Raw genomic sequence first — 25,047 nt, forward strand, 5'->3', positions numbered from 1 at the left:
GGCGTAGGGTCACGGGCCTCGGCGGCGTAGGGTCACGGGCCTCGGCGGCGTAGGGTCGGGGGCCTCGGCGGCGTAGGGTCGCGGGCCTCGGCGGCGTAGGGTCGCGGGCCTCGGCGGCGTAGGGTCGCGGGCCTCGGCGGCGTAGGGTCGCGGGCCTCGGCGGCGTAGGGTCACGGGCCTCGGCGGCGTAGGGTCACAGGCCTCGGCGGCGTAGGGTCACAGGCCTCGGCGGCGTAGGGTCACGGGCCTCGGCGGCGTAGGGTCGCGGGCCTCGGCGGCGTAGGGTCGCGGGCCTCGGCGGCGTAGGGTCGCGGGCCTCGGCGGCGTAGGGTCGCGGGCCTCGGTGGCGTAGGGTCGCGGGCCTCTGCGGCGTAGGGTCATAGGCCTCGGCGGCGTAGGGTCACAGGCCTCGGCGGCGTAGGGTCACAGGCCTCGGCGGCGTAGGGTCACAGGCCTCGGCGGCGTAGGGTCACAGGCCTCTGAGGTTCAGGCTGAGGCTCAGAATCAGAAGAATGATCAGAGATGTCATGATTCCTTTCATCCATCTGAGTTGTTGTCATTCAGCATGTGCATCCATTCCTCTTGGTCTTCCTGCCATTGTAAATTCCACACGCTCCCACGGTGTACTCCAAGCAGGCCAGATTAGACTGATAAAACAGCCTGGATAAGGTGGACTGATAGAGGGTACACACCATATAGAGATTACAATTACAATGGATCAGTACAATAGAATTCTTTATTCACAATCAGTGATTATATAATGATGTATTGTTTACTTCCCCTTGGCATCAACTCTCCCCCTTTCTACCGTCATACTTTACTTCATCTGTTGCTATATGTTTTGGTTCAGTTTAGGTTCAGTTTTGGTATAGTTTAGGTTCAGTTTAGTTTCAGTTTTGGTATAGTTTAGGTTCAGTTTAGTTTCAGTTTTGGTACAGTTTAGGGTCAGTTTTGGTACAGTTTAGGTTCAGTTTTGGTATAGTTTATGTTCAGTTTTGGTATAGTTTAGGTATAGTTTAGGTTCAGTTTAGGTTCAGTTTAGGTATAGTTTAGGTTCAGTTTAGGTATAGTTTATGTTCAGTTTTGGTATAGTTTAGGTTCAGTTTAGGTATAGTTTTGGTTCAGTTTAGGTTCAGTTTTGGTATAGTTTAGGTTCAGGTTTGGTATAGTTTAGGTTCAGTTTTGGTATAGTTTAGGTTCAGTTTAGGTTCACTTTTGGTATAGTTTAGGTTCAGTGTTAGTATGGTTTTGGTATAGTTTAGGTTCAGTTTTGGTATAGTTTTGGTTCAGTTTAGGTTCACTTTAGGTATAGTTTAGGTTCAGGTTTGGTATAGTTTAGGTTCAGTTTTGGTATAGTTTTGGTTCAGTTTAGGTTCACTTTTGGTATAGTTTAGGTTCACTTTTGGTATAGTTTTGGTATGGTTTTGGTATCATTTTGGTTCAGTTTCGAGACGATTATTGGGGTGATTATCAACTGGTTACCTTCCACTGTCGAGAGAAGCAACGGAGCAGGTCTTCCTGAAACTGATTATAACTCCAGTTGTGTTGGTGATATTAAGATTCTAACAGAAGTGTGTCATATGTGTGTTATATAGACTGATTCAGACAGTGTGTTATATAGACTGATTCAGACAGTGTGTTATATAGACTGATTTATACTGATTCAGACAGTGTGTTTTATAGACTGATTTATACTGATTCAGACAGTGTGTTATATAGACTGATTCAGACAGTGTGTTATATAGACTGATTCAGACAGTGTGTTTTATAGACTGATTTAGACTGATTCAGACAGTGTGTTTTATAGACTGATTTATACTGATTCAGACAGTGTGTCATATAGACTGATTCAGACAGTGTGTTATATAGACTGATTCAGACAGTGTGTCATATAGACTGATTTAGACAGTGTGTTTTATAGACTGATTTAGACTGATTCAGACAGTGTGTTTTATAGACTGATTTAGACTGATTCAGACAGTGTGTTTTATAGACTGATTTAGACTGATTCAGACAGTGTGTTATATAGACTGATTTAGACAGTGTGTCATATAGACTGATTCAGACAGTGTGTCATATAGACTGATTCAGACAGTGTGTCATATAGACTGATTCAGACTGATTCAGACAGTGTGTCATATAGACTGATTCAGACAGTGTGTCATATAGACTGATTCAGACAGTGTGTCATATAGACTGATTCAGACAGTGTGTCATATAGACTGATTCAGACAGTGTGTTATATAGACTGATTCAGACTGATTCAGACAGTGTGTTATATAGACTGATTTAGACAGTGTGTTTTATAGACTGATTCAGACTGATTCAGACAGTGTGTCATATAGACTGATTCAGACAGTGTGTCATATAGACTGATTCAGACAGTGTGTCATATAGACTGATTCAGGACAAGTCAAGGACGGAGGTGGGCATTACTTTAAAACATGTCAGAGTAATAAAACAATGAAATTCATGAGCAGTCAAAATGATTAACGGTTCTAGTGTTAACTCTGCTTGTTTCACTGAATGACAGGGTGTACATCTGAGCTTTGCTGCTGACGCACTTTGACAGCACATGTCTGTGTGTGTGTCTCTCAGCAGGGAACAGCGACTATTCGTTTCTTAAAGGTTGCACACATCAGAGAGAGAGAGAGAGAGGGGGAGGGAAATGTCAGATCTAGCATCTTGGGGGGGAGGGAGGGAGCAAGAAAGAGAGAGGGAGGGAGGGAGGGAGGGAGGGAGGGAGGGAGGGAGGGAGGGAGGGGGGGAGGGAGGGAGGGAGGGAGGGAGGGAGGGAGGGAGGGAGGGAGGGAGGGAGAGTGACAGATGAGAGGGAGGGAGAGGGGAGGGAAGGAGCGAGAGAGACAGAAGAGAGGGAGAGAGAGAGGGAGGGAGGGAGGGAGAGAGACAGATGAGAGGGAGCGAGAGAGACAGATGAGAGGGAGCGAGAGAGACAGATGAGAGGGAGAGAGAGACAGATGAGAGGGAGAGAGAGACAGATGAGAGGGAGCGAGAGAGGGAGGGAGGGAATGAGAGAAAGACAGATGAGAGAGTGTGAGAAAGAGAGAGAGATGGAGAGGAAGAGAGACTGCGGAGTAGAGACAGTGTGGTCAGCGTGTCGTACCATGTAGTCTCCATCGGGGTCCTGCAGGGAGCTATAGGTCAGTGTGTGGTACCGTGTGGTCAGTGTGGTACCGTGTGGTCAGTGTGGTACCGTGTGGTCAGTGTGGTACCGTGTGGTCAGTGTGGTACCGTGTGGTCAGTGTGTGGTACCGTGTGGTCAGTGTGTGGTACCGTGTGGTCAGTGTGGTACCGTGTGGTCAGTGTGGTACCGTGTGGTCAGTGTGTGGTACCATGTGGTCAGTGTGGTACCGTGTGGTCAGTGTGTGGTCAGTGTGTGGTACCGTGTGGTCAGTGTGTGGTCAGTGTGGTACCGTGTGGTCAGTGTGTGGTACCGTGTGGTCAGTGTGTGGTACCGTGTGGTACCGTGTGGTCAGTGTGTGGTACCGTGTGGTCAGTGTGTGGTACGGTGTTGTCAGTGTGTGGTACCGTGTGGTCAGGTGGTCAGCGTGTCGTACCGTGTGGTCAGTGTGTGGTACCGTGTGGTCAGTATGTGGTACCGTGTGGTCAGTGTGTCGTACCGTGTGGTCAGTGTGTGGTACCGTGTGGTCAGCGTGTGGTACCGTGTGGTCAGTGTGTGGTACCGTGTGGTCAGGTGGTCAGCGTGTCGTACCGTGTCGTCTCCATCGGGGTCCTGCAGGGAGCTGTAGTAGGCCGCTCTCTCATCCTCTTCTTCCATAAAGACAGGAGGCTCATATGAGGTCAGGAAGGTAGACGGTCGGTACAGGTGCTTGTTCAGGTGGTGCTGCCTCTTATTGGACACCTACAGACAACAACAACATTATCAACAACATCATTACCTATTACTAGCCTGTTCAACCTCTCTTTCGTATCGTCTGAGATCCCCAAAGATTGGAAAGCTGCCACGGTCATCCCCCTCTTCAAAGGGGGAGACACTCTAGACCCAAACTGCTACAGACCTATATCTATCCTACCCTGCCTTTCTAAGGTCTTCGAAAACCAAGTGAACAAACAGATCACCGACCATTTCGAATCCCATCGTACCTTCTCCACTATGCAATCTGGTTTCAGAGCTGGTCATGGGTGCACCTCAGTCACGCTCAAGGTCCTAAACTATATCATAACCGCCATCGATAAGAGACAATACTGTGCAGCCGTATTCATCGACCTGGCCAAGGCTTTCGACTCTGTCAATCACCACATTCTTATCGGCAGAATAAACAGCCTTGGTTTCTCAAATGACTGCCTCGCCTGGTTCACCAACTACTTCTCAGATGGAGTTCAGTGTGTCAAATTGGAGGGTCTGTTGTCCGGACCTCTGGCAGTATCTATGGGGGTGCCACAGGGTTCAATTCTCGGGCCGACTCTTTTCTCTGTATATATCAATGATGTCGCTCTTGCTGCTGGTGAGTCTCTGATCCACCTCTACGCAGACGACACCATTCTGTATACTTCTGGCCCTTCTTTGGACACTGTGTTAACTAACCTCCAAACGAGCTTCAATGCCATACAACTCTCCTTCCGTGGCATCCAACTGCTCTTAAATACAAGTAAAACTAAATGCATGCTCTTCAACCGATCGCTGCCCACACCTGCCCACCCGTCCAGCATCACTACTCTGGACGGTTCTGACTTAGAATATGTGGACAACTACAAATACCTAGGTGTCTGGTTAGACTGTAAACTCTCCTTCCAGACTCACATTAAGCATCTCCAATCCAAAATTAAATCTAGAATCGGCTCCTTATTTTGCAACAAAGCATCCTTCACTCATGCTGCCAAACATACCTTCGTAAAACTGACCATCCTACCGATCCTCGACTTCGGCAATGTCATTTACAAATTAGCCTCCAACACTCTACTCAGCAAATTGGATGTAGTCTATCACAGTGCCATCTGTTTTGTCACCAAAGCCCCATATACTACCCACCACTGCGACCTGTACGCTCTCGTTGGCTGGCCCTCGCATCATACTCGTCGCCAAACCCACTGGCTCCAGGTCATCTATAAGTCTCTGCTAGGTAAAGCCCCGCTCACTGGTCACCATAGCAACACCCACCCGTAGCACGCGCTCCAGCAGGTATATTTCACTGGTCACCATAGCAACACCCACCCGTAGCACGTGCTCCAGCAGGTATATCTCACTGGTCACCTCCAAAGCCAATTCCTCCTTTGGCCGCCTTTCCTTCCAGGTCTCTGCTGCCAATGACTGGAACGAACTGCAAAAATCACCGAAGTTGGAGACTCATATCTCCATCACTAGCTTTAAGCACCAGCTGTCAGAGCAGCTCACAAATCACTGCACCTGTATATAGCCCATCTGTAAATAGCCCATCTATCTACCTCATCCCCATACTGTATTTATTTATCTTGCTCCTTTGCACCCCAGTATCTCTACCTGCACATTCATCTTCTGCACATCCATCACTCCAGTGTTTAATTGCTAAATTGTAATTACTTCGCCACTATGGCCTATTTATTGCCTTTACCTCCCTAATCTCACCTCATTTGCACACACTGTATATAGACTTTTTCTATTGTATTATTGACTGTACGTTTGTTTATTCCATGTGTAACTTTGTGTTGTTTGTGTCGAACTGCTTTGCTTTATCTTGGCCAGGTTGCAGTTGTAAATGAGAACTTGTTCTCAACTAGCCTACCTGGTTAAATAAAGGTGTTCTCAACTGGCCTACCTGGTTAAATAAAGGTGTTCTCAACTGGCCTACCTGGTTAAATAAAGGTGTTCTCAACTGGCCTACCTGGTTAAATAAAGGTGTTCTCAACTTGCCTACCTGGTTAAATAAAGGTGTTCTCAACTTGCCTACCTGGTTAAATAAAGGTGTTCTCAACTGGCCTACCTGGTTAAATAAAGGTGTTCTCAACTGGCCTACCTGGTTAAATAAAGGTGTTCTCAACTGGCCTACCTGGTTAAATAAAGGTGTTCTCAACTAGCCTACCTGGTTAAATAAAGGTGTTCTCAACTTGCCTACCTGGTTAAATAAAGGTGTTCTCAACTGGCCTACCTGGTTAAATAAAGGTGTTCTCAACTTGCCTACCAGGTTAAATAAAGGTGTTCTCAACTAGCCTACCTGGTTAAATAAAGGTGTTCTCAACTGGCCTACCTGGTTAAATAAAGGTGTTCTCAACTAGCCTACCTGGTTAAATAAAGGTGTTCTCAACTGGCCTACCTGGTTAAATAAAGGTGTTCTCAACTAGCCTACCTGGTTAAATAAAGGTGTTCTCAACTAGCCTACCTGGTTAAATAAAGGTGTTCTCAACTAGCCTACCTGGTTAAATAAAGGTGTTCTCAACTAGCCTACCTGGTTAAATAAAGGTGTTCTCAACTGGCCTACCTGGTTAAATAAAGGTGTTCTCAACTAGCCTACCTGGTTAAATAAAGGTGTTCTCAACTAGCCTACCTGGTTAAATAAAGGTATTCTCAACTAGCCTACCTGGTTAAATAAAGGTGTTCTCAACTGGCCTACCTGGTTAAATAAAGGTGTTCTCAACTAGCCTACCTGGTTAAATAAAGGTGTTCTCAACTGGCCTACCTGGTTAAATAAAGGTGTTCTCAACTAGCCTACCTGGTTAAATAAAGGTGTTCTCAACTAGCCTACCTGATTAAATAAAGGTGTTCTCAACTGGCCTACCTGGTTAAATAAAGGTGAAATAAATAAAAATAAAAAACAGCATCATCAACAACAACAACAGCATCATCATCATAAACAACAACAACAACAGCATCATCAACAACTACAACATCAACAACAACACCATCATCATCATCATCAACAACATCATCATCATCAACAACAGCAGCATCAACAGCAGATTGCTTCTTGTTCCTGTTTTACTTCGTTATTGAACTAAACATACTTGCTGTGAACCCCACCGCTGACACCAACTTCCCGGCAGCCAGAGGGGTAAAACTGATGTCACGGGGGTCTTCAAACCTCTCTGTGATGAGGCAGACTTAAGACTGGCCTCATCGCCATGTTTAAAATGTATTTCAGGAAGTTATTATCGACGATGCTTCGACTGTATGTATGTCCCAGTTTAGATGTCCCTGACCTTAATAGTTTGCTAGCTGGTTGCTCCGGGTTTAAGCCAGGTGTGGTGAGTTAAATAATGAGCGTGTAGTTCACCTATGTTTTCCCCTCTCCTCGAGTAGTAGATCTAATCCATGTAACTCTGTCTTTTAAAATAAAGTGGACGTGACTAAATATGGTCATTTTTAAAACTAATGAATGTAATTACCTGACATCCTGTTTTCCATAGTGTTGCATCGTCTGATTAACAAAGTGACATGGTGACATTAACAACCTGACTTGGTCCTCCATTGCAATTTGGGGTGTTCTGTACGTACGGGCAGGTGATTTAACCTGTCCTGGTAGACTCTCTTTAGTCCCAGTAAAGGGGAACGTTAGACTGTGGATACAGCTGGAAAAGGGGTAAATCCCTAGTTATGCTGTTTAGCATTTAGGCTGTAGTTTTAGCTGCAGTAGAAGCCCTATTGAGAGGCTGAGCTATAGACTCGCCGGCATCTGTACATTGTTTGTGAGTTTTCATATCCTGAATGTTGCTGCTATGGACAAATGTTTGAGACAAGACGTGTATCTTGAAATCCTGCATCGTATTGTGTCTGTATAATCACCCTTAGCTACCCTGGGTCCTCTACTCTCCTCATTCTCACCTATCACCTCCCTTAGCTACCCAGGATCCTCTACTCTACTCTCCTCGTTCCCACCTATCACCTCCCTTAGCTACCCAGGATCCTCTACTCTACTCTCCTCGTTCCCACCTATCACCTCCCTTAGCTACCCAGGATCCTCTACTCTACTCTCCTCGTTCCCACCTATCACCTCCCTTAGCTACCCAGGATCCTCTACTCTACTCTCCTCGTTCCCACCTATCACCTCCCTTAGCTACCCAGGATCCTCTACTCTACTCTCCTCGTTCCCACCTATCACCTCCCTTAGCTACCCAGGGTCCTCTACTCTCCTCAGGGATCCCCCCCCCCTCCCTTAGCTACCCAGGGTCCTCTACTTTTCTCATTCCCACCTATCCCCTCCCTTAGCTACCCAGGGTCCTCTACTCTACTCTCCTCGTTCCCACCTATCACCTCCCTTAACTACCCTGGGTCCTCTACTCTACTCTCCTCTGGGACCCTCCCCCCCTCCCTTAGCTACCCAGGGTCCTCTACTCTACTATCCTCGTTCCCACCTATCACCTCCTTTAGCTACCCTGGGTTCTCTACTCTCCTCTCCTCGTTCCCACCTATCACCCCCTTAGCTACCCTGGGTCCTCTACTCTCCTCGGGGACCCCCCCCCTCCCTTAGCTACCCTGGGTCCTCTATTCTACTCTCCTCTGGGACCCCCCCCCCCTCCCTTAGCTACCCTGGGTCCTCTATTCTACTCTCCTCGGGGACTCCCCTCTCCCTTAGCTACCCTGGGTCCTCTACTCTACTCTATGGGTTTGAACTCATCCAGAGGTGAACTAGACTACAAAACATGATGAAATGTCTGGGGAGAGGAGAGGTTTGAGAACCACTGAGGGAGGGGATATGTAGATACCTTCTTGCTGTAGATGCATATGTTAGGGGTCCTCCCAGGAACAGGGATTCCTGCTTTAGTCAGTTTGATGAAGAACTTCTGTACGCGGCTGGCCACCTGCACACACAGAGAACAAACTTTTAGCTCAAAAGATAATGTATTGTTGTGTGTGTGTGTGTGTGTAAGTGTGTGTAGGTGTAGGTGTGTGTGTAGGTGTGTGTGTGTGTGTGTGTCACCTGTTTAGCGGTCCTGTTGCCCAGGGCGTCAGCTATCTTCTGCCAGCGTTTAGACTCCACCTCCTCAGGAGAGAACTGCAGCAGCAGATGCTCCAACTTTTTCTACACAGGAACAACTCTTTTAGGAGCAACTCCTTTAGGAACAGCTCCTTTAGGAACAGCTCCTTTAGGAACAACTCCTTTAGGAACAACTCCTTTAGGAACAACTCCTTTAGGAACAACTCCTTTAGGAACAACTCCTTTAGGAACAACTCATTGAGGAACAACTCATTGAGGAACAACTCATTTAGGATGCTCACTAATAACAACAACAAAAAAGACACTTTAAAGAGAGGAGATCTCAGATGTCTATGGTATTGTTGTACACTCTTGTCTGAGACAACTAGGAGTTTTAAACTGGTCTAAATGTATTTATTTATTCTTTGTAAAAAATGAAGAATGTCTTGACAGTACCTGTTCCTCCACGGTCCACAGCTGGTTGAAGGTGTCAGGTTTACTCTGGTAACACAGCCGCCCCCGGATCCTCTGGAGATAGACAGACATGTTTAAGACCGTGGAATAAGCCTAATATTGTGCAGATAGTTGAACATGTCTATACACTGAGTGGACAAATCATTAAGAACACCTGCTCTTTCCATGACATAGACTGACCAGGTGAATCCAGGTGAAAGCTATAATCCCCTTATTGATGTCACTTGTTAAATCCACTTCAAATCGGTGTAGATGAAGGGGAGGAGACGGGTTAAAGAAGGATTTTTAGCCTTCAGACAATTGAGATATGGATTGTGTCAGGCACACCGGTTTGAGTGTGTCAAGAACTGCAACGCTGCTGGGTTTTTCACGCTCAACAGTTTGCCTTGTGTATCAAGGATGGTCCACCACCCAAAAGACATCCAACCAATACAACTTCGGGAAGCATTGGAGTCAACATCCCTGTGGAACGCTTTCAACACCTTGTAGAGTCAACATGGGCCAGCATCCCTGTGGAACGCTTTCAACACCTTGTAGAGTCAACATGGGCCAGCATCCCTGTGGAACGCTTTCAACACCTTGTAGAGTCAACATGGACCAGCATCCCTGTGGAACGCTTTCAACACCTTGTAGAGTCAACATGGGCCAGCATCCCTGTGGAACGCTTTCGACACCTTGTAGAGTCAACATGGACCAGCATCCCTGTGGAACGCTTTCAACACCTTGTAGAGTCAACATGGGCCAGCATCCCTGTGGAACGCTTTCGACACCTTGTAGAGTCAACATGGGCCAGCATCCCTGTGGAACGCTTTCGACACCTTGTAGAGTCAACATGGACCAGCATCCCTGTGGAACGATTTCAACACCTTGTAGAGTCAACATGGGACCAGCATCCCTGTGGAACGCTTTCAACACCTTGTAGAGTCAACATGGGCCAGCATCCCTGTGGAACGCTTTCGACACCTTGTAGAGTCCATGCCTCGTCGAATTGAGGCTATTCTGAGGGGAAAGAGAGAACTCTAATTATCAAAAGAGAGATTGCAAGTTAACATTTCACTGTGTACCCTTTTCTTTATCATGTGCATATGACAAACTTAGATTTCAAGAGCGCCTTGGTTTTTCAAGATTAGTAATAAACCCTCAAATCAAATACACGGAGTCCGCAGCCCTCTGACTGACGACCACGTTAAGTCAAATAAATATCATGTTTGAAAAGTCAAAGCATGTCCAGTCCACTGTGAATAAATGCCTTCTAGCCAGTGTATCTAGCCAGTGAATCCATCTAGCCAGTGTATCTTCTTACAAGCTCTGACTCTGCTACTTTGAGGAATGTTTTACTGACTACAGGGCATTTCGGAAAGTATTCAGACCACTTGACTTTTTCCACATTTTGTTACGTTACAGCCTTATTCTAAAATGTCTCTTTCCCTTCATCAATCTACACACAATACCCCATAATGACATCACAATACCCCATAATGACATCACAATACCCCATAATGACATCACAATACCCCATAATGACATCACAATACCCCATAATGACATCACAATACCCCATAATGACATCACAATACCCCATAATGACATCACAATACCCCATAATGACATCACAATACCCCATAATGACATCACAATACCCCATAATGACATCACAATACCCCATAATGACAAAGCAAAAACAGGATTTCAGAAATGTTTGCAAATGTATAAAAAAAAATGTTACCTAAATATCACATTTACATAAGTATTCAGACTCTTTACTCAGTAGTTTGTTGAAGCACCTTTGGCAGCGATAACAGTCTCGAGTCTTCTTGGGTATGATGCTACAAGCTTGGTACACCTGTATTTGGGGAGTTTCTCCCATTCTTCTCTGCAGATCCTCTCAAGCTCTGTCAGGTTGGATTAAAGAGTGTTGCTGCATAGTTATTTTCAGGTCTCTCCTGAGATGTTTGATCGGGTTCAAGTTTGGGCTCTGGCTGGGCCACTCTAGATGTATTTATTTATTTTACCTTTATTTAACCAGGTAGGCAAGTTGAGAACAAGTTCTCATTTACAACTGCGACCTGGCCAAGATAAAGCAAAGCAGTTTGACACTTACAACAACACAGAGTTACACATGGAGTAAAACAAACATACAGTCAATAATACAGTAGAAAAATAAGTCTATATGCAATGTGAGCAAATGAGGTAAGATAAGGAGGTAAAGGAAATAAATAGGCCATGGTGGCGAAGTAAATACAATATAGCAATTAAACACTGGAATGGTAGATTTGACAGTAGAAGAATGTGCAAAGTAGAAATAATGGGGTGCAAAGGAGCAAAATAAATAAATAAATACAGTAGGGGAAGAGGTAGTTGTTTGGGCTAAATTATAGATGGGCTATGTACAGATGCAGTGATCTGTGAGCTGCTCTGACAGCTGGTGCTTAAAGCTAGTGAGGGAGATAAGTGTTTCCAGTTTCAGAGATTTTTGCAGTTCGTTCCAGTCATAGGCAGCAGAGAACTGGAAGGAGAGGCAGCCAAAGGAGGAATTGGCTTTGGGGGTGACCAGTGAAATATACCTGCTGGAGCGCGTGCTACAGGTGGGTGCTGCTACCAGCGAGCTGAGATAAGGCGGGTCTTTACCTAGCAGGGTCTTGTAGATGACCTGGAGCCAGTGGGTTTGGCGACGAGTATGAAGCGAGGGCCAGCCAACGAGAGCATACAGGTCGCAGTGGTGGGTAGTATATGGGGCTTTGGTGACAAAACGGATGGCACAGAGACTTGTCCTGAAGCCACTCCTGCATTGTCTTGGTTGTGTGCTTAGGGTCGTTGTCCTGTTGGAAAGTGAACCTTTGCCCCAGTCTGAGATCCTGAGTGTTCTGGAGCTTGGTTTTCATCAAGGATTTTGCTGTACTGCGCTTCGTTCATCTTTCCCTCGATCCTGACTAGTCTCCCAGTCCCTGCCGCTGAAAAACATCCCCACAGCTTGATGCTGCCACCACCATGCTTCACCGTAGGGATGGTGCCAGTTGTCCTTCTGGAAGGTTCCCCTATCTCCACAGAGGAACTCACCTCCCTGACCAAGGTCCTTCTCCCCAGATTGCTCAGTTTGGCCGAGTAGCTTAGTAAGACTCTTTATGGTTCCAAACATCTTCCATTTAAGAATTATGTTTTTTGGTATCTTTCCCACGGTGTTCTTGGGGACTTTCAATGCTGCAGAAATGTTTACGTACCCTTCCCCAGATCTGTGCCACGACACAATCCTGTCTCGGAGCTCTACGGACAATTCCTTCAACATCATGGCTTGGTTTTGCTGACATGCACTGTCAACTGTGGGACCTTACTGACAGTAAATCTCAGTAAGACAAAAATAATGGTGTTCCAAATAAGGTCCAGTAGGCAGGACCACAATTCCATCTAGATATAGATCATGCCCAAGAGCACACAAAAAAACGATACATACCTCGGCCTAAACATCAGCACCACAGGTAACTTCCACAAAGCTGTGAACGATCTGAGAGACAAGGCAAGAAGGGCCTTCTATGCCATCAAAAGGGATATAAAATTTGACATGCCAATTAGGATATGGCTAAAAACACTTGAATCAGTTATAAAACCCATTGCCCTTTATGGTTGAGGTCTGGGGTCCGCTCACCAACCAAGAATTCACAAAATGGGACAAATACCAATTTGAGACTCTTCATGCAGAATTCTGGAAAAATACCCTCTGTGTACAGTCGTGGCCAAATGTTTTGAGAATGACACAAATATAAATTTTCCACAGTTTGCTGCTTCAGTGTCTTTAGATATTTTTGTCAGATGTTACTATGGATACTGAAGTATAATTACAAGCATTTCATAAGTGTCAAAGGCTTTTATTGACAATTACATGAAGTTGATGCAAAGAGTCAATATTTGCAGTGGTGACCCTTCTTTTTCAAGACCTCTGCAATCCGCCCTGGCGTGCTGTCAATTAACTTCTGGGCCACATCCTGACTGATGGCAGCCCATTCTTGCATAATCAATGCTTGGAGTTTGTCAGAATTTGTGGGTTTTTGTTTGTCCATCCGCCTCTTCTCAATGGGATTAAGGTCTGGGGAGTTTCCTGGCCATGGACCCAAAATATCAATGTTTTGTTCCCTGAGCCACTTAGTTATCACTTTTGCCTTATGGCAAGGTGCTCCATCAAGCTGGAAAAGGCATTGTTCGTCACCAAACTGTTCCTGGATGGTTGGGAGAAGTTGCTCTCGGAGGATGTGTTGGTACCATTCTTTATTCATGGCTGTGTTCTTAGGCAAAACTGTGAGTGCGCCCACACCCTTGGCTGAGAAGCAAGGATGTTGCCCTTCTTGACACCAGGCCATCCTCCAAAAGTCTTCGCCTAACTGTGCGTGCAGATGGCCTGCTGCCATTCCTGAGCAAGCTCTGTACTGGTGGTACCCCGATCCCACAGCTGAATCAGCTTTAAAAGCTGTCCTGGCGTTTGCTGAACTTTCTTGGGCACCCTGAAGCCTTCTTCACAACAACTGAACCGCTCTCCTTGAAGTTCTTGATGAGCCGATAAATGGTTGATTTAGGTGCAATCTTACTGGCAGCAATATCCTTGCCTGTGAAGCCCTTTTTGTGCAAAGCAATGATGACGGCACGTGTTTCCTTGCAGGTAACCATGGTTGACAGAGGAAGAACAATGATTCCAAGCACCACTCTCCTTTTGAAGCTTCCAGTCTGTTATTCAAACTCAATCAGCATGACAGAGTGATCTCCAGCCTTGTCCTCGTCCACACTCACACCTGTGTTAACGAGAGTATCACTGACATGATGTCAGCTGGTCCTTTTGTGGATGGCCTGAAATGCAGTGGAAATGTTTTTGGGCGATTCAGTTCATTTGCATGGCAAAGAGGGACTTTGCAATTAATTGCAATTCATCTGATCACTCTTCATAACATTCTGGAGTATATGCATATTGCCATCACACAAATTCAAGCAACAGACTTTGTGAAAATGTATATTTGTGTCATTCTCAAAACTTTTGGCCACGACTGTACAAAGTAAAACACCAAATAATGCATGCAGAGCAGAATTAGGCCGATAACCGCTAATTATCAAAATCCAGAATAGAGCTGTTAAATTCTACAACCACCTAAAAGGAAGCGATTCACAAACCTTCCATAACAAAGCCATCACCTACAGAGAGATGAACCTAGAGAAGAGTCCCCTAAGCAAGCTGGTCCTGGGGCTCTGTTCACAAACACAAACAGACCCCACAAAGCCCCAGGACAGCAGCACAATTAGACCCAACCAAATCATGAGAAAACAAAAAGATAATTACTTGACACATTTGAAATAATTAACAAAAAAACAGAGCAAACTATAATGCTATTTGGCCCGAAACAGAGAGTACACAGCGGCAGAATACCTGACCACTGTGACTGACCCAAACTTAAGGAAAGCTTTGACTATGTACAGACTCAGTGAGCATAGCCTTGCTATTGAGAAAGGCCGCCGTTGGCAGACCTGGCTCTCAAGAGAAGACAGGCTATGTGCTCACTGCCCACAAAATGAGGTGGAAACCTAACCTCCTGCCAAATGTTTGACCATATTAGAGACACATCTTTCCCTCAGATTACACAGATCCACAACGAATTCAAAAACAAACCCAATTTTGATAAACTCCCATATCTACTGGGTGAAATACCAGTGTGCCATCACAGCAGCAACATGTGTGACCTGTTGCCATGAGAAAAGTGCAACGAGAGAGAGAGTAATGAAGATGAGAGTGTAGATGTGTTTACAAAAGAAACAAAGAGAGAATACAAAACGATCAATAGATTAAAGACGTAATGGCCTGCATCCCAAATGCAACCCTATTCTATATAGTGGACTCCTTTTGACCAAGGACAAATGGAACCCTTTTCTATATAGTGGACTCCTTTTGACCAAGGACAAATGGAACCCTATTATATATAGTGGACTCCTTTTGACCAAGGACAAATGGAACCCTATTCTATATAGTGGACTCCTTTTGACCAAGGACACTATGTAGGTAGTAGGGGAATAGGCTATGTAGGCAGTAGAGGAATATACTATGTAGGTAGTAGGGGAATAGACTATGTAGGCAGTAGGGGAATAGACTATGTAGGTAGTAGGGGAATAGGCTATGTAGGCAGTAGGGGAATAGGTTATGTAGGCAGTAGAGGAATATACTATGTAGGCAGTAGAGGAATAGGCTATGTAGGCAGTAGGGGAATAGACTATGTAGGCAGTAGGGGAATAGGCTATGTAGGCAGTAGGGGAATAGACTATGTAGGCAGTAGGGGAATAGGCTATGTAGGCAGTAGGGGAATAGGCTATGTAGGCAGTAGGGGAATAGACTATGTAGGTAGGGGAATAGACTATGTAGGCAGTAGGGGAATAGACTATGTAGGTAGTAGGGGAATAGACTATGTAGGTAGTAGGGGAATAGACTATGTAGGTAGTAGGGGAATAGACTATGTAGGCAGTAGAGGAATATACTATGTAGGTAGTAGGGGAATAGACTATGTAGGCAGTAGGGGAATAGACTATGTAGGCAGTAGGGGAATAGACTATGTAGGTAGTAGGGGAATAGGCTATGTAGGCAGTAGGGGAATAGGCTATGTAGGTAGTAGGGGAATAGACTATGTAGGCAGTAGGGGAATAGACTATGTAGGCAGTAGGGGAATAGACTATGTAGGTAGTAGGGGAATAGGCTATGTAGGCAGTAGGGGAATAGGTTATGTAGGCAGTAGAGGAATATACTATGTAGGCAGTAGAGGAATAGGCTATGTAGGCAGTAGGGGAATAGACTATGTAGGCAGTAGGGGAATAGGCTATGTAGGCAGTAGGGGAATAGACTATGTAGGCAGTAGGGGAATAGGCTATGTAGGCAGTAGGGGAATAGGCTATGTAGGCAGTAGGGGAATAGACTATGTAGGTAGTAGGGGAATAGGCTGCCATTTGGGATGCAGACATGATGTGATATTTGTTCAGGAGAATCTACACAATCAATTAAATTGACTGCTTTACACACATACACACACACACACACACACACAGCAGTAGAGCACCAGAAGAAGAGAGGTGGTTTGTTTCCATAGATACCATCTTATGGGTAGAGGAATGGGTTGGTGAGGTGTAACAAGGGGCTGTAAAATGACAATAACATGGTCATTTGTGAGATCTTTGAAAGCAATTAGTAGAGAACGGAGGCTGTTGTGGCCTAGCTAGCTACATAACAAACACATCCATGTTGTTATCAAGCTGCAGTTGTGCCCTAAATGACATGGCTTTGGGTATAGCCTGTGGGCTAACAGTGGGATGTACCTGTGAGTTGTTGCTGTTCTCAAGAGCGTCACTAGAGGGCAGAGCAGAGTACAGGGTTGATGGTTCACCCTCCTCCTTCTTGGGATCCAGAGGGCTTTTTGGTCCATCTGGTAACCTAACTACAGGATAATATATATATAAATATATAATATTGATTTATAAATACATGATTTACACTATTTAACAAAACAACAAAGCTGTTAACCATTTCCAAAACAAATCCATATATTCTCATTTTTTATTTTTTATTTTACCTTTATTTAACTAGGCAAGTCAGTTATTTTCAATGACGGCCTAGGAACAGTTGGTTAACTGCCTGTTCAGGGGCAGAACGACAGATGTGTACCTTGTCAGCTCGGGGATTTGAACTTGCAACCTGAGGAAATATACTAAATGAATCAATCAACTGAATCAATACATGGCAGGGTCGACTCACCCTTATCGAATATGCGTTGGAGCCTCCTGGTCGACTCACCCTTATCGAATATGAGTTGGAGCCTCCTGGTCAACTCACCCTTATCGAATATGCGTTGGAGCCTCCTGGTCGACTCACCCTTATCGAATATGAGTTGGAGCCTCCTGGTCAACTCACCCTTATCGAATATGAGTTGGAGCCTCCTGGTCAACTCACCCTTATCGAATATGCGTTGGAGCCTCCTGGTCGACTCACCCTTATCGAATATGAGTTGGAGCCTCCTGGTCAACTCACCCTTATCGAATATGAGTTGGAGCCTCCTGGTCAACTCACCCTTATCGAATATGAGTTGGAGCCTCCTGGTCAACTCACCCTTATGGAATATGAGTTTGAGCCTCCTGGTCAACTCACCCTTATCGAATATGAGTTGGAGCCTCCTGGTCAACTCACCCTTATCGAATATGAGTTGGAGCCTCCTGGTTGTGCGTTTCTTGTTACAGAACTCCCTCTCGAAGTCTCCCAGTCCTGACGTGTACTGGTCCCATGAGACGTCTGGCAGCTGAACCACTCTCTGGGGACGCGGCAGGTCCAACTCCACCTGAGGTTAGAGGTCAGAGGTCAACAGGAAGTGGCTGCCCGTACATGGATCCATGTACGGGCAGGAAACATGTGAACTAGTTCCTCGAAAGTAGCCTTTGGCCTAACGTTCTACTTTGTCAGATCAAGGCTTTACAGCCAAGACGAGCAGCTGAGAGCTGCCATGTTGAACCACCTGGGGCGACTGTCACCTGGGGCGACTGTCACCTGGGGCGACTGTCACCTGGGGCGACAGCCTCTTGTATATGTATAAGAAAGCCTTGTCGTTTAGATCAGTGTATGAATTCTGGATCGAGATTTCTTTTTAAATTGGAGAGGGAGATATTTATGTTTATTTACCCTTTTGTACTGGAACTATTTGCACATCGTTACAACACTGGATATAGACATAATGACATTTGACATGACTATTGTGAGTGTAATGTTTATTATCTATTTCACTTGCTTTGGCAATGTAAACATAATATGTTTTTCCTGCCAATAAAGCCCTTCAATTGAATTGAATTGTGATTGAGTGAGTGAATGAGTGAGTGAGTGAGTGAGTGACAGAGAGAGAGAGAGAGAGAGACACAGAGAGAGAGAGACAGAGAGAGAGAGAGAGAGAGAGAGAGAGACACAGAGACAGAGAGAGAGACAGAGAGAGACAGAGAGAGACGATACAACCATATCACAACCACATTATATACCTGTTATAACCACATTATATACCTGTTATAACCACATTATATACCTGTTATAACCACATTATATACCTGTTATAACCACATAATATACCTGTTATAACCACATTATATACCTGCTATAACCACATTATAACCACATTATATACCTGTTATAACCACATTATATACCTGTTATAACCATATTCGATACCTGATATAACCATATTATATACCTGTTATAACCACATTATATACCTGTTATAACCACATTATATACCTGTTATAACCACATTATATACCTGTTATAACCACATTATATACCTGTTATAACCATATTATATACCTGCTATAACCATATTCGATACCTGATATAACCACATTATATACCTGATATAACCACATTATATACCTGATATAACCACATTATAACCACATAATATACCTGTTATAACCACATTATATACCTGCTATAACCACATTATAACCACATTATATACCTGTTATAACCACATTATATACCTGTTATAACCATATTATATACCTGTTATAACCACATTATATACCTGTTATAACCACATTATATACCTGTTATAACCACATTATATACCTGCTATAACCACATTATAACCATATTATATACCTGTTATAACCATATTATATACCTGTTATAACCATATTATATACCTGTTATACCATATTATATACCTGTTATAACCATATTATATACCTGCTATAACCACATTATACCCATCACAACAGCATTATATACCTGGTATAACCATATTATATACCTGTTATAACCACATTATATACCTGTTATAACCACATTATATACCTGTTATAACCACATTATATACCTGTTATAACCACATTATATACCTGTTATAACCATATTATATACCTGCTATAACCACATTATTATACCTGTTATAACCATATTATATACCTGTTATAACCACATTATATACCTGTTATAACCACATTATATACCTGTTATAACCACACTATATACCTGTTATAACCATATTATATACCTGGTTCTGCAGGTGAGGGTTACTATTACTACAGCGCTCATACAGTATACTACCTGTTTCTGCAGGGTTAGAGTTATAATGCTACATATACCTGTTATAACAGGCTGTAACCTATTGTGTAAAGTACAGTACCTGTTTCTGCAGCTGCTCCACAAAGCTGACGGGGTCTCGGAGAGCTTTTCTCTGCTGTCTGGCCAGACGCTCCAAGTCCCGTATACTCTGAGTTCTCTGGGCCTCCAACACTCCTACAGTCTGGAGTAACCTCTGGTAACTGGTGGACGGGGAGAGAGGACAACATGCATCAGGGAATCCAACAATACATTATTAACTCAGGATAGGTCCCAATTGGTACCCTGGTCAAAAGTAGTGCACTATATTATAGGGAATAGGGTGCCATTTAAGAGGGATCCACACTATGGGAGAAACAGACAGCAGCATGTATGTAAACAGGAAACAGATCAGAGGTAGGCTGTGTCTGTGTCCCAAAACAGGAAACACTCCCTCCTCTCTCCCACTCCATCCTCCTCCTCACTGTGTGTGTGTCTGTGTGTGTATATATATATATATATGTGTGTATGTATGTGTATATATATATATACACATACATACACACATACACACATATATACACATATATACACATACATACATATATATACACACATACACACATATATATACACATATATACACATACATACATACATACACACATATATATACACATACATACATACACACATACATACATACACACATATATACACATACATACATACACACATACATACATACACACATACATACATACACACATATATACACATACATACATATATATATACACATACATACATATATATACACATACACAGTCGTAGCCAAAAGTTTTGAGAATGACACAAATATTAATTTTCTAAGTCTGCTGCCTCAGTTTGTATATACTCCAGAATGTTATGAAGAGTGATCAGATGAATTGCAAAGTCGCCCTTTGCCATGCAAATGAACTGAATCCCCCAAAAACATTTCCACTGCATTTCAGGCCTGCCACAAAAGGACCAGCTGACATCATGTCAGTGATTCTCTCGTTAACACAGGTGTGAGTGTTGACGAGGACAAGGCTGGAGATCACTCTTTGAATAACAGACTGGAAGCTTCAAAAGGAGGGTGGTGCTTGGAATCATTATTCTTCCTCTGTCAACCATGGTTACCTGCAAGGAAACACGTGCCGTCATCATTGCTTTGCACAAAAAGGGCTTCACAGGCAAGGATATTGCTGCCAGTAAGATTGCAACTAAATCAACGATTCATCGGATCATCAAGAACTGCAAGGAGAGCGGTTCAATTGTTGTGAAGAAGGCTTCAGGGTGCCCAAGAAAGTTCAGCAAGCACCAGGACCGTCTCCTAATGTTGATTCAGCTGTGGGATCGGGGCACCATCAGTACAGAGCTCAGGAATGGCAGCAGGCAGGTGTGAGTGCATCTGCACGCACAGTGAGGCAAAGACTTTTGGAGGATGACCTGGTGTCAAGAAGGGCAGCAAAGAAGCCACTTCTCTCCAGGAAAAACATCAGGGACAGACTGATATTCTGCAAAAGGTGCAGGGATTGGACTGCTGAGGACGGGGGCAAAGTCCTTTTATCTGATGAATCCCCTTTCCGATTGTTTGGGGCATCCGGAAAAAAGCTTGTCCGGAGAAGACAAGGTGAGGGCTACCATCAGTCCTGTGTCATGCCAACAGTAAAGCATCCTGAGACCATTCATGTGTGGAGTTGCTTCTCAGCCAAGAGTGTGGGCGCACTCAGTTTTGCCTAAGAACACAGCCATGAATAAAGAATGGTACCAACACATCCTCCGAGAGCAACTTCTCCCAACCATCCAGGAACAGTTTGGTTATTAACAATGCCTTTTCCAGCATGATGGAGCACCTTGCCATAAGGCAAAAGTAATAACTAGGTGGCTCGGGGAACAAAACATCGATATTTTGGGTCCATGGCCAGGAAACTCCCCAGACTTCAATCCAATTGAGAACTTGTGGTCAATCCTCAAGAGGAGGATGAACAAACAAAAACCCACAAATTCTGACAGACTCCAAGCATTGATTATGCAAGAATAGGCTGCCATCATTCAGGATGTGGCCCAGAAGTTAATTGACAGCATTGTCAGGGCAGATTGCAGAGATCTTGAAAAAGAAGGGTCAACACTGAAAATATTGACTCTTTGCATCAACTTCATGTAATTGTCAATAAAAGCCTTTGACACTTATGAAATGCTTGTAATTATACTTCAGTATCCATAGTAACATCTGACAAAAATATCTAAAGACACTGAAGCAGCAAACTTTGTGGAAATTAATATTTGTGTCATTCTCAAAACATTTGGCCACGACTGTATATATATATATATATATAATCCCATAAACTCCCACTACGTACTCTTTGTTATGTTTGAGGGTCAGGTGATCTGACTCAAAGTAATACACGTCTGGGTCGTCCTCCTGTTGACTTCCTCCTCCTGGAACCTCCTCTAGGCCTCCCCTGGTCTCACAGAGCTCCCCATGGCCCATACTGTCCCATCCTACCCTGTCCCTTCTGGCCCCACCGTTCCCCTGCTCCATGGGGACAGACGGGGGAGACAGGAGAGACCCCTCACTGGCCTGGATACTGGAGCATGAGGAGAGGGTAGGAGTAGCGACCAGCTCTCTCCCAGCCTCCACCCCCTCCCTCAGAGGGTACCTGGGAGAGGAGCAGGGGGCCACAGCCTTGCCCCCGCCGCAGGCCGCCCTACGGGGCGAAGTCCTCAGGGTGTACCTGTGTTCGTGGGGCTCTGTGAAGGAGGGGGGCGAGGTGCTGGAGATAGAGGGGGTGCAGGGTGGGTCTGAGCGTGTTGGGGGGGCTAGCAGTGGCATTGTGAATTCTCCTGAGTTATTGTTGTTTACGTTGTTGATGTTGTTGTTGATGATATTGTTGTTGATGATGATGCTGGTGGCAACAGTGTTCTGCACCACCAGCGGCGTGAACGACCATCCGTTAATTCCCCCGCCGCAACTCTCCTCCTCCTCGGTCGGTGTCACTTCCACCTCCTCCTCGGTCGCTGTCACCACTTCCTCCCGACACACTGAGTACCCCACTACATCCACCTCCTCTTCTCTGACAGACAGGTGGGGAGTAGAGGAGTCCTCCTCAAAGGAGGCCAGAAGAGGAGCAGGACACTCCCCAGAGTCTTCACCCTCCTCCTCCTGCCCAGGATCAGAGTCTTTACCCTCCTCCTCCTGCCCAGGATCAGAGTCTTCACCCTCCTCCTCCTGCCCAGGATCAGAGTCTTTACACTCTTCCTCCTGCCCAGGATCAGAGTCTTTACACTCTTCCTCCTGCCCAGGATCAGAGTCTTTACACTCTTCCTCCTGCCCAGGATCAGAGTCTTTACCCTCCTCCTCCTGCCCAGGATCAGAGTCTTTACACTCTTCCTCCTGCCCAGGATCAGAGTCTTTACACTCTTCCTCCTGCCCAGGATCAGAGTCTTTACACTCTTCCTCCTGCCCAGGATCAGAGTCTTTACACTCTTCCTCCTGCCCAGGATCAGAGTCTTTACCCCCCTCCTCCTGCCCAGGATCGGAGTCTTTACACTCTTCCTCCTGCCCAGGATCAGAGTCCTTACACTCTTCCTCCTGCCCAGGATCAGACTCTTTACACTCTTCCTCCTGCCCAGGATCAGAGTCTTTACCCCCCTCCTCCTGCCCAGGATCAGAGTCTTTACACTCTTCCTCCTGCCCAGGATCAGAGTCCTTACACTCTTCCTCCTGCCCAGGATCAGAGTCTTCACCCTCCTCCTCCTGCCCAGGATCAGAGTCTTTACATTCTTCCTCCTGCCCAGGATCAGAGTCTTTACCCCCCTCCTCCTGCCCAGGATCGGAGTCTTTACACTCTTCCTCCTGCCCAGGATCAGAGTCCTTACACTCTTCCTCCTGCCCAGGATCAGAGTCTTCACCCTCCTCCTCCTGCCCAGGATCAGAGTCTTCACCCTCCTCCTCCCGCCCAGGATCAGAGTCTTCACCCTCCTCCTCCTGCCCAGGATCAGAGTCTTTACACTCTTCCTCCTGCCCAGGATCAGTGTCTTTACCCCCTTCCTCCTGCCCAGGATCAGAGTCTTTACCTTCCTCCTGCCCAGGATCATAGTTTCTACAAGGCACTATGGGGTCTGGGAGCGAGGGGCAGGGTGCCCCCCTCTGGCTGCCGTTCAGCACTGCTGGACCGGGACAGGTGGTGTTGGAGGCAGCGCTGAGACACAGGGAGTTTGTCTGAGCATCAGGGATACTGCTGGTCTGCCCCAGCCCGATACAGGACTTATGGGAGTTGGAGTTAAGGAGCTGCTGAACATGGCCGTCATCCTCCTCCTCCTCCTCTCCTTCCTCCTTGTTGAGGTCAGGTGAAGAAGAGGAAGGTGAGGCTGCGGTGGAGTTTTGTCTGAGCAGGTCACCCCCTTCACTGTTCTCCTTGACAGTCGTTAAGGGGGCACAGGGGGAGGCGGGGATGACGGGCATGGGGGGCGCAGACGGGAGGCCATCCTTGGATCCATGCGACTCCCCAGAGCGGAAGCACCGTTTGGCCCTTTTGAGGAGCGGCGAGGCATCCCTCCCTTCACAGTTCTCAGCCTTCTCCGAACCCCCAACCCCCTCTCTCTCTGAGCAGAACAGGACCCTCTTCCTGGGGCTTGCCCATGTCTCCCCGTCCACTAAGGTGGCCTTGTGGTGGGCTACCTTTCCCTGGTGACCCCCAGGCTTCTCTGAGGCCCCGGCCTGGTCATCTTGTCTCTTCTTGGGAGAGCGTGGGGCCCTGCTGCCGGGGAGAGGTGACCCCTGACACTCCTCCGGCTGGGCGATACTGCGATTCCTGAGGGTTCGGCCACAGAAGTTCTCGTCCAATCCATTGAGCCCGACCGATGACCTTGTGACGCGCGTGGAACGTGACGCGGCCATGCTACGGCGAGAGGCTACTGTCGTATCATCGTGCTGCTCGCTCCTCTGCTACAGAAGTGGGGCACCTGGGAGCATAGAGGAGACAGAGGTTATAAAGCTTCATAAGGGATCCATTATCCATGAACCAGATTCAGCATTAGGAGATGCTGTACTGACAAGAGGATGAATAAGGTTCAGCGTTGGGAGATGCTATACTGACAGAGGATGAATAAGGTTCAGCATTAGGAGATGCTGTACTGACAAGAGGATGAATAAGGTTCAGCATTAGGAGATGCTATACTGACAGAGGATGAATAAGGTTCAGCATTAGGAGATGCTATACTGACAGACTGGGATTAAGGTTCAGCGTTGGGAGATGCTATACTGACAGAGGATGAATAAGTTTCAGTGTTGGGAGATGCTATACTGACAGAGGATGAATAAGGTTCAGTGTTTGGAGATGCTATACTGACAGAGGATGAATAAGGTTCAGCGTTGGGAGATGCTATACTGACAGACTGGGAATAAGGTTCAGCGTTGGGAGAATCTATACTGACAAACTGGGATTAAGGTTCAGCGTTGGGAGATGCTATACTGACAGAGGATGAATAAGGTTCAGTGTTGGGAGATGCTATACTGACAGAGGATGAATAAGGTTCAGTGTTAGGAGATGCTATACTGACAGAGGATGAATAAGGTTCAGCATTAGGAGATGCTAT

The 25,047-nt window shown here is 45.7% G+C and overlaps 1 protein-coding gene across 3 annotated transcripts in view; it reads right to left on the minus strand.

The window, feature by feature from the left end:
• Nucleotides 1-25,047, minus strand: part of LOC109883021 (ZZ-type zinc finger-containing protein 3-like) — a 53,949-nt gene that overhangs the window by 13,761 nt on the left and 15,141 nt on the right. Inside the window, exons 2-9 of one of the 3 annotated variants that reach the window (XM_031806658.1) lie at nt 21,810-24,414; nt 19,508-19,646; nt 17,533-17,680; nt 16,668-16,786; nt 9,324-9,395; nt 8,871-8,972; nt 8,656-8,751; nt 3,734-3,883 (exon numbers count right to left, since the gene is read on the minus strand). In XM_031806658.1, coding sequence (XP_031662518.1) covers nt 3,734-3,883; nt 8,656-8,751; nt 8,871-8,972; nt 9,324-9,395; nt 16,668-16,786; nt 17,533-17,680; nt 19,508-19,646; nt 21,810-24,349 — 3,366 coding nt within the window. In that variant the 5' untranslated portion in view covers nt 24,350-24,414. Of the gene's footprint in view, nt 1-3,733; nt 3,884-8,655; nt 8,752-8,870; nt 8,973-9,323; nt 9,396-16,551; nt 16,787-17,142; nt 17,681-19,507; nt 19,647-21,809; nt 24,415-25,047 lie in introns of those variants that run through there. The other 2 variants (XM_031806657.1, XM_031806659.1) reach the window with 2 other exon arrangements.

This window comes from Oncorhynchus kisutch, linkage group LG27 (assembly GCF_002021735.2).
Source record: "Oncorhynchus kisutch isolate 150728-3 linkage group LG27, Okis_V2, whole genome shotgun sequence".
In the NCBI taxonomy this organism is placed as follows: Eukaryota; Metazoa; Chordata; class Actinopteri; order Salmoniformes; family Salmonidae; genus Oncorhynchus; species Oncorhynchus kisutch.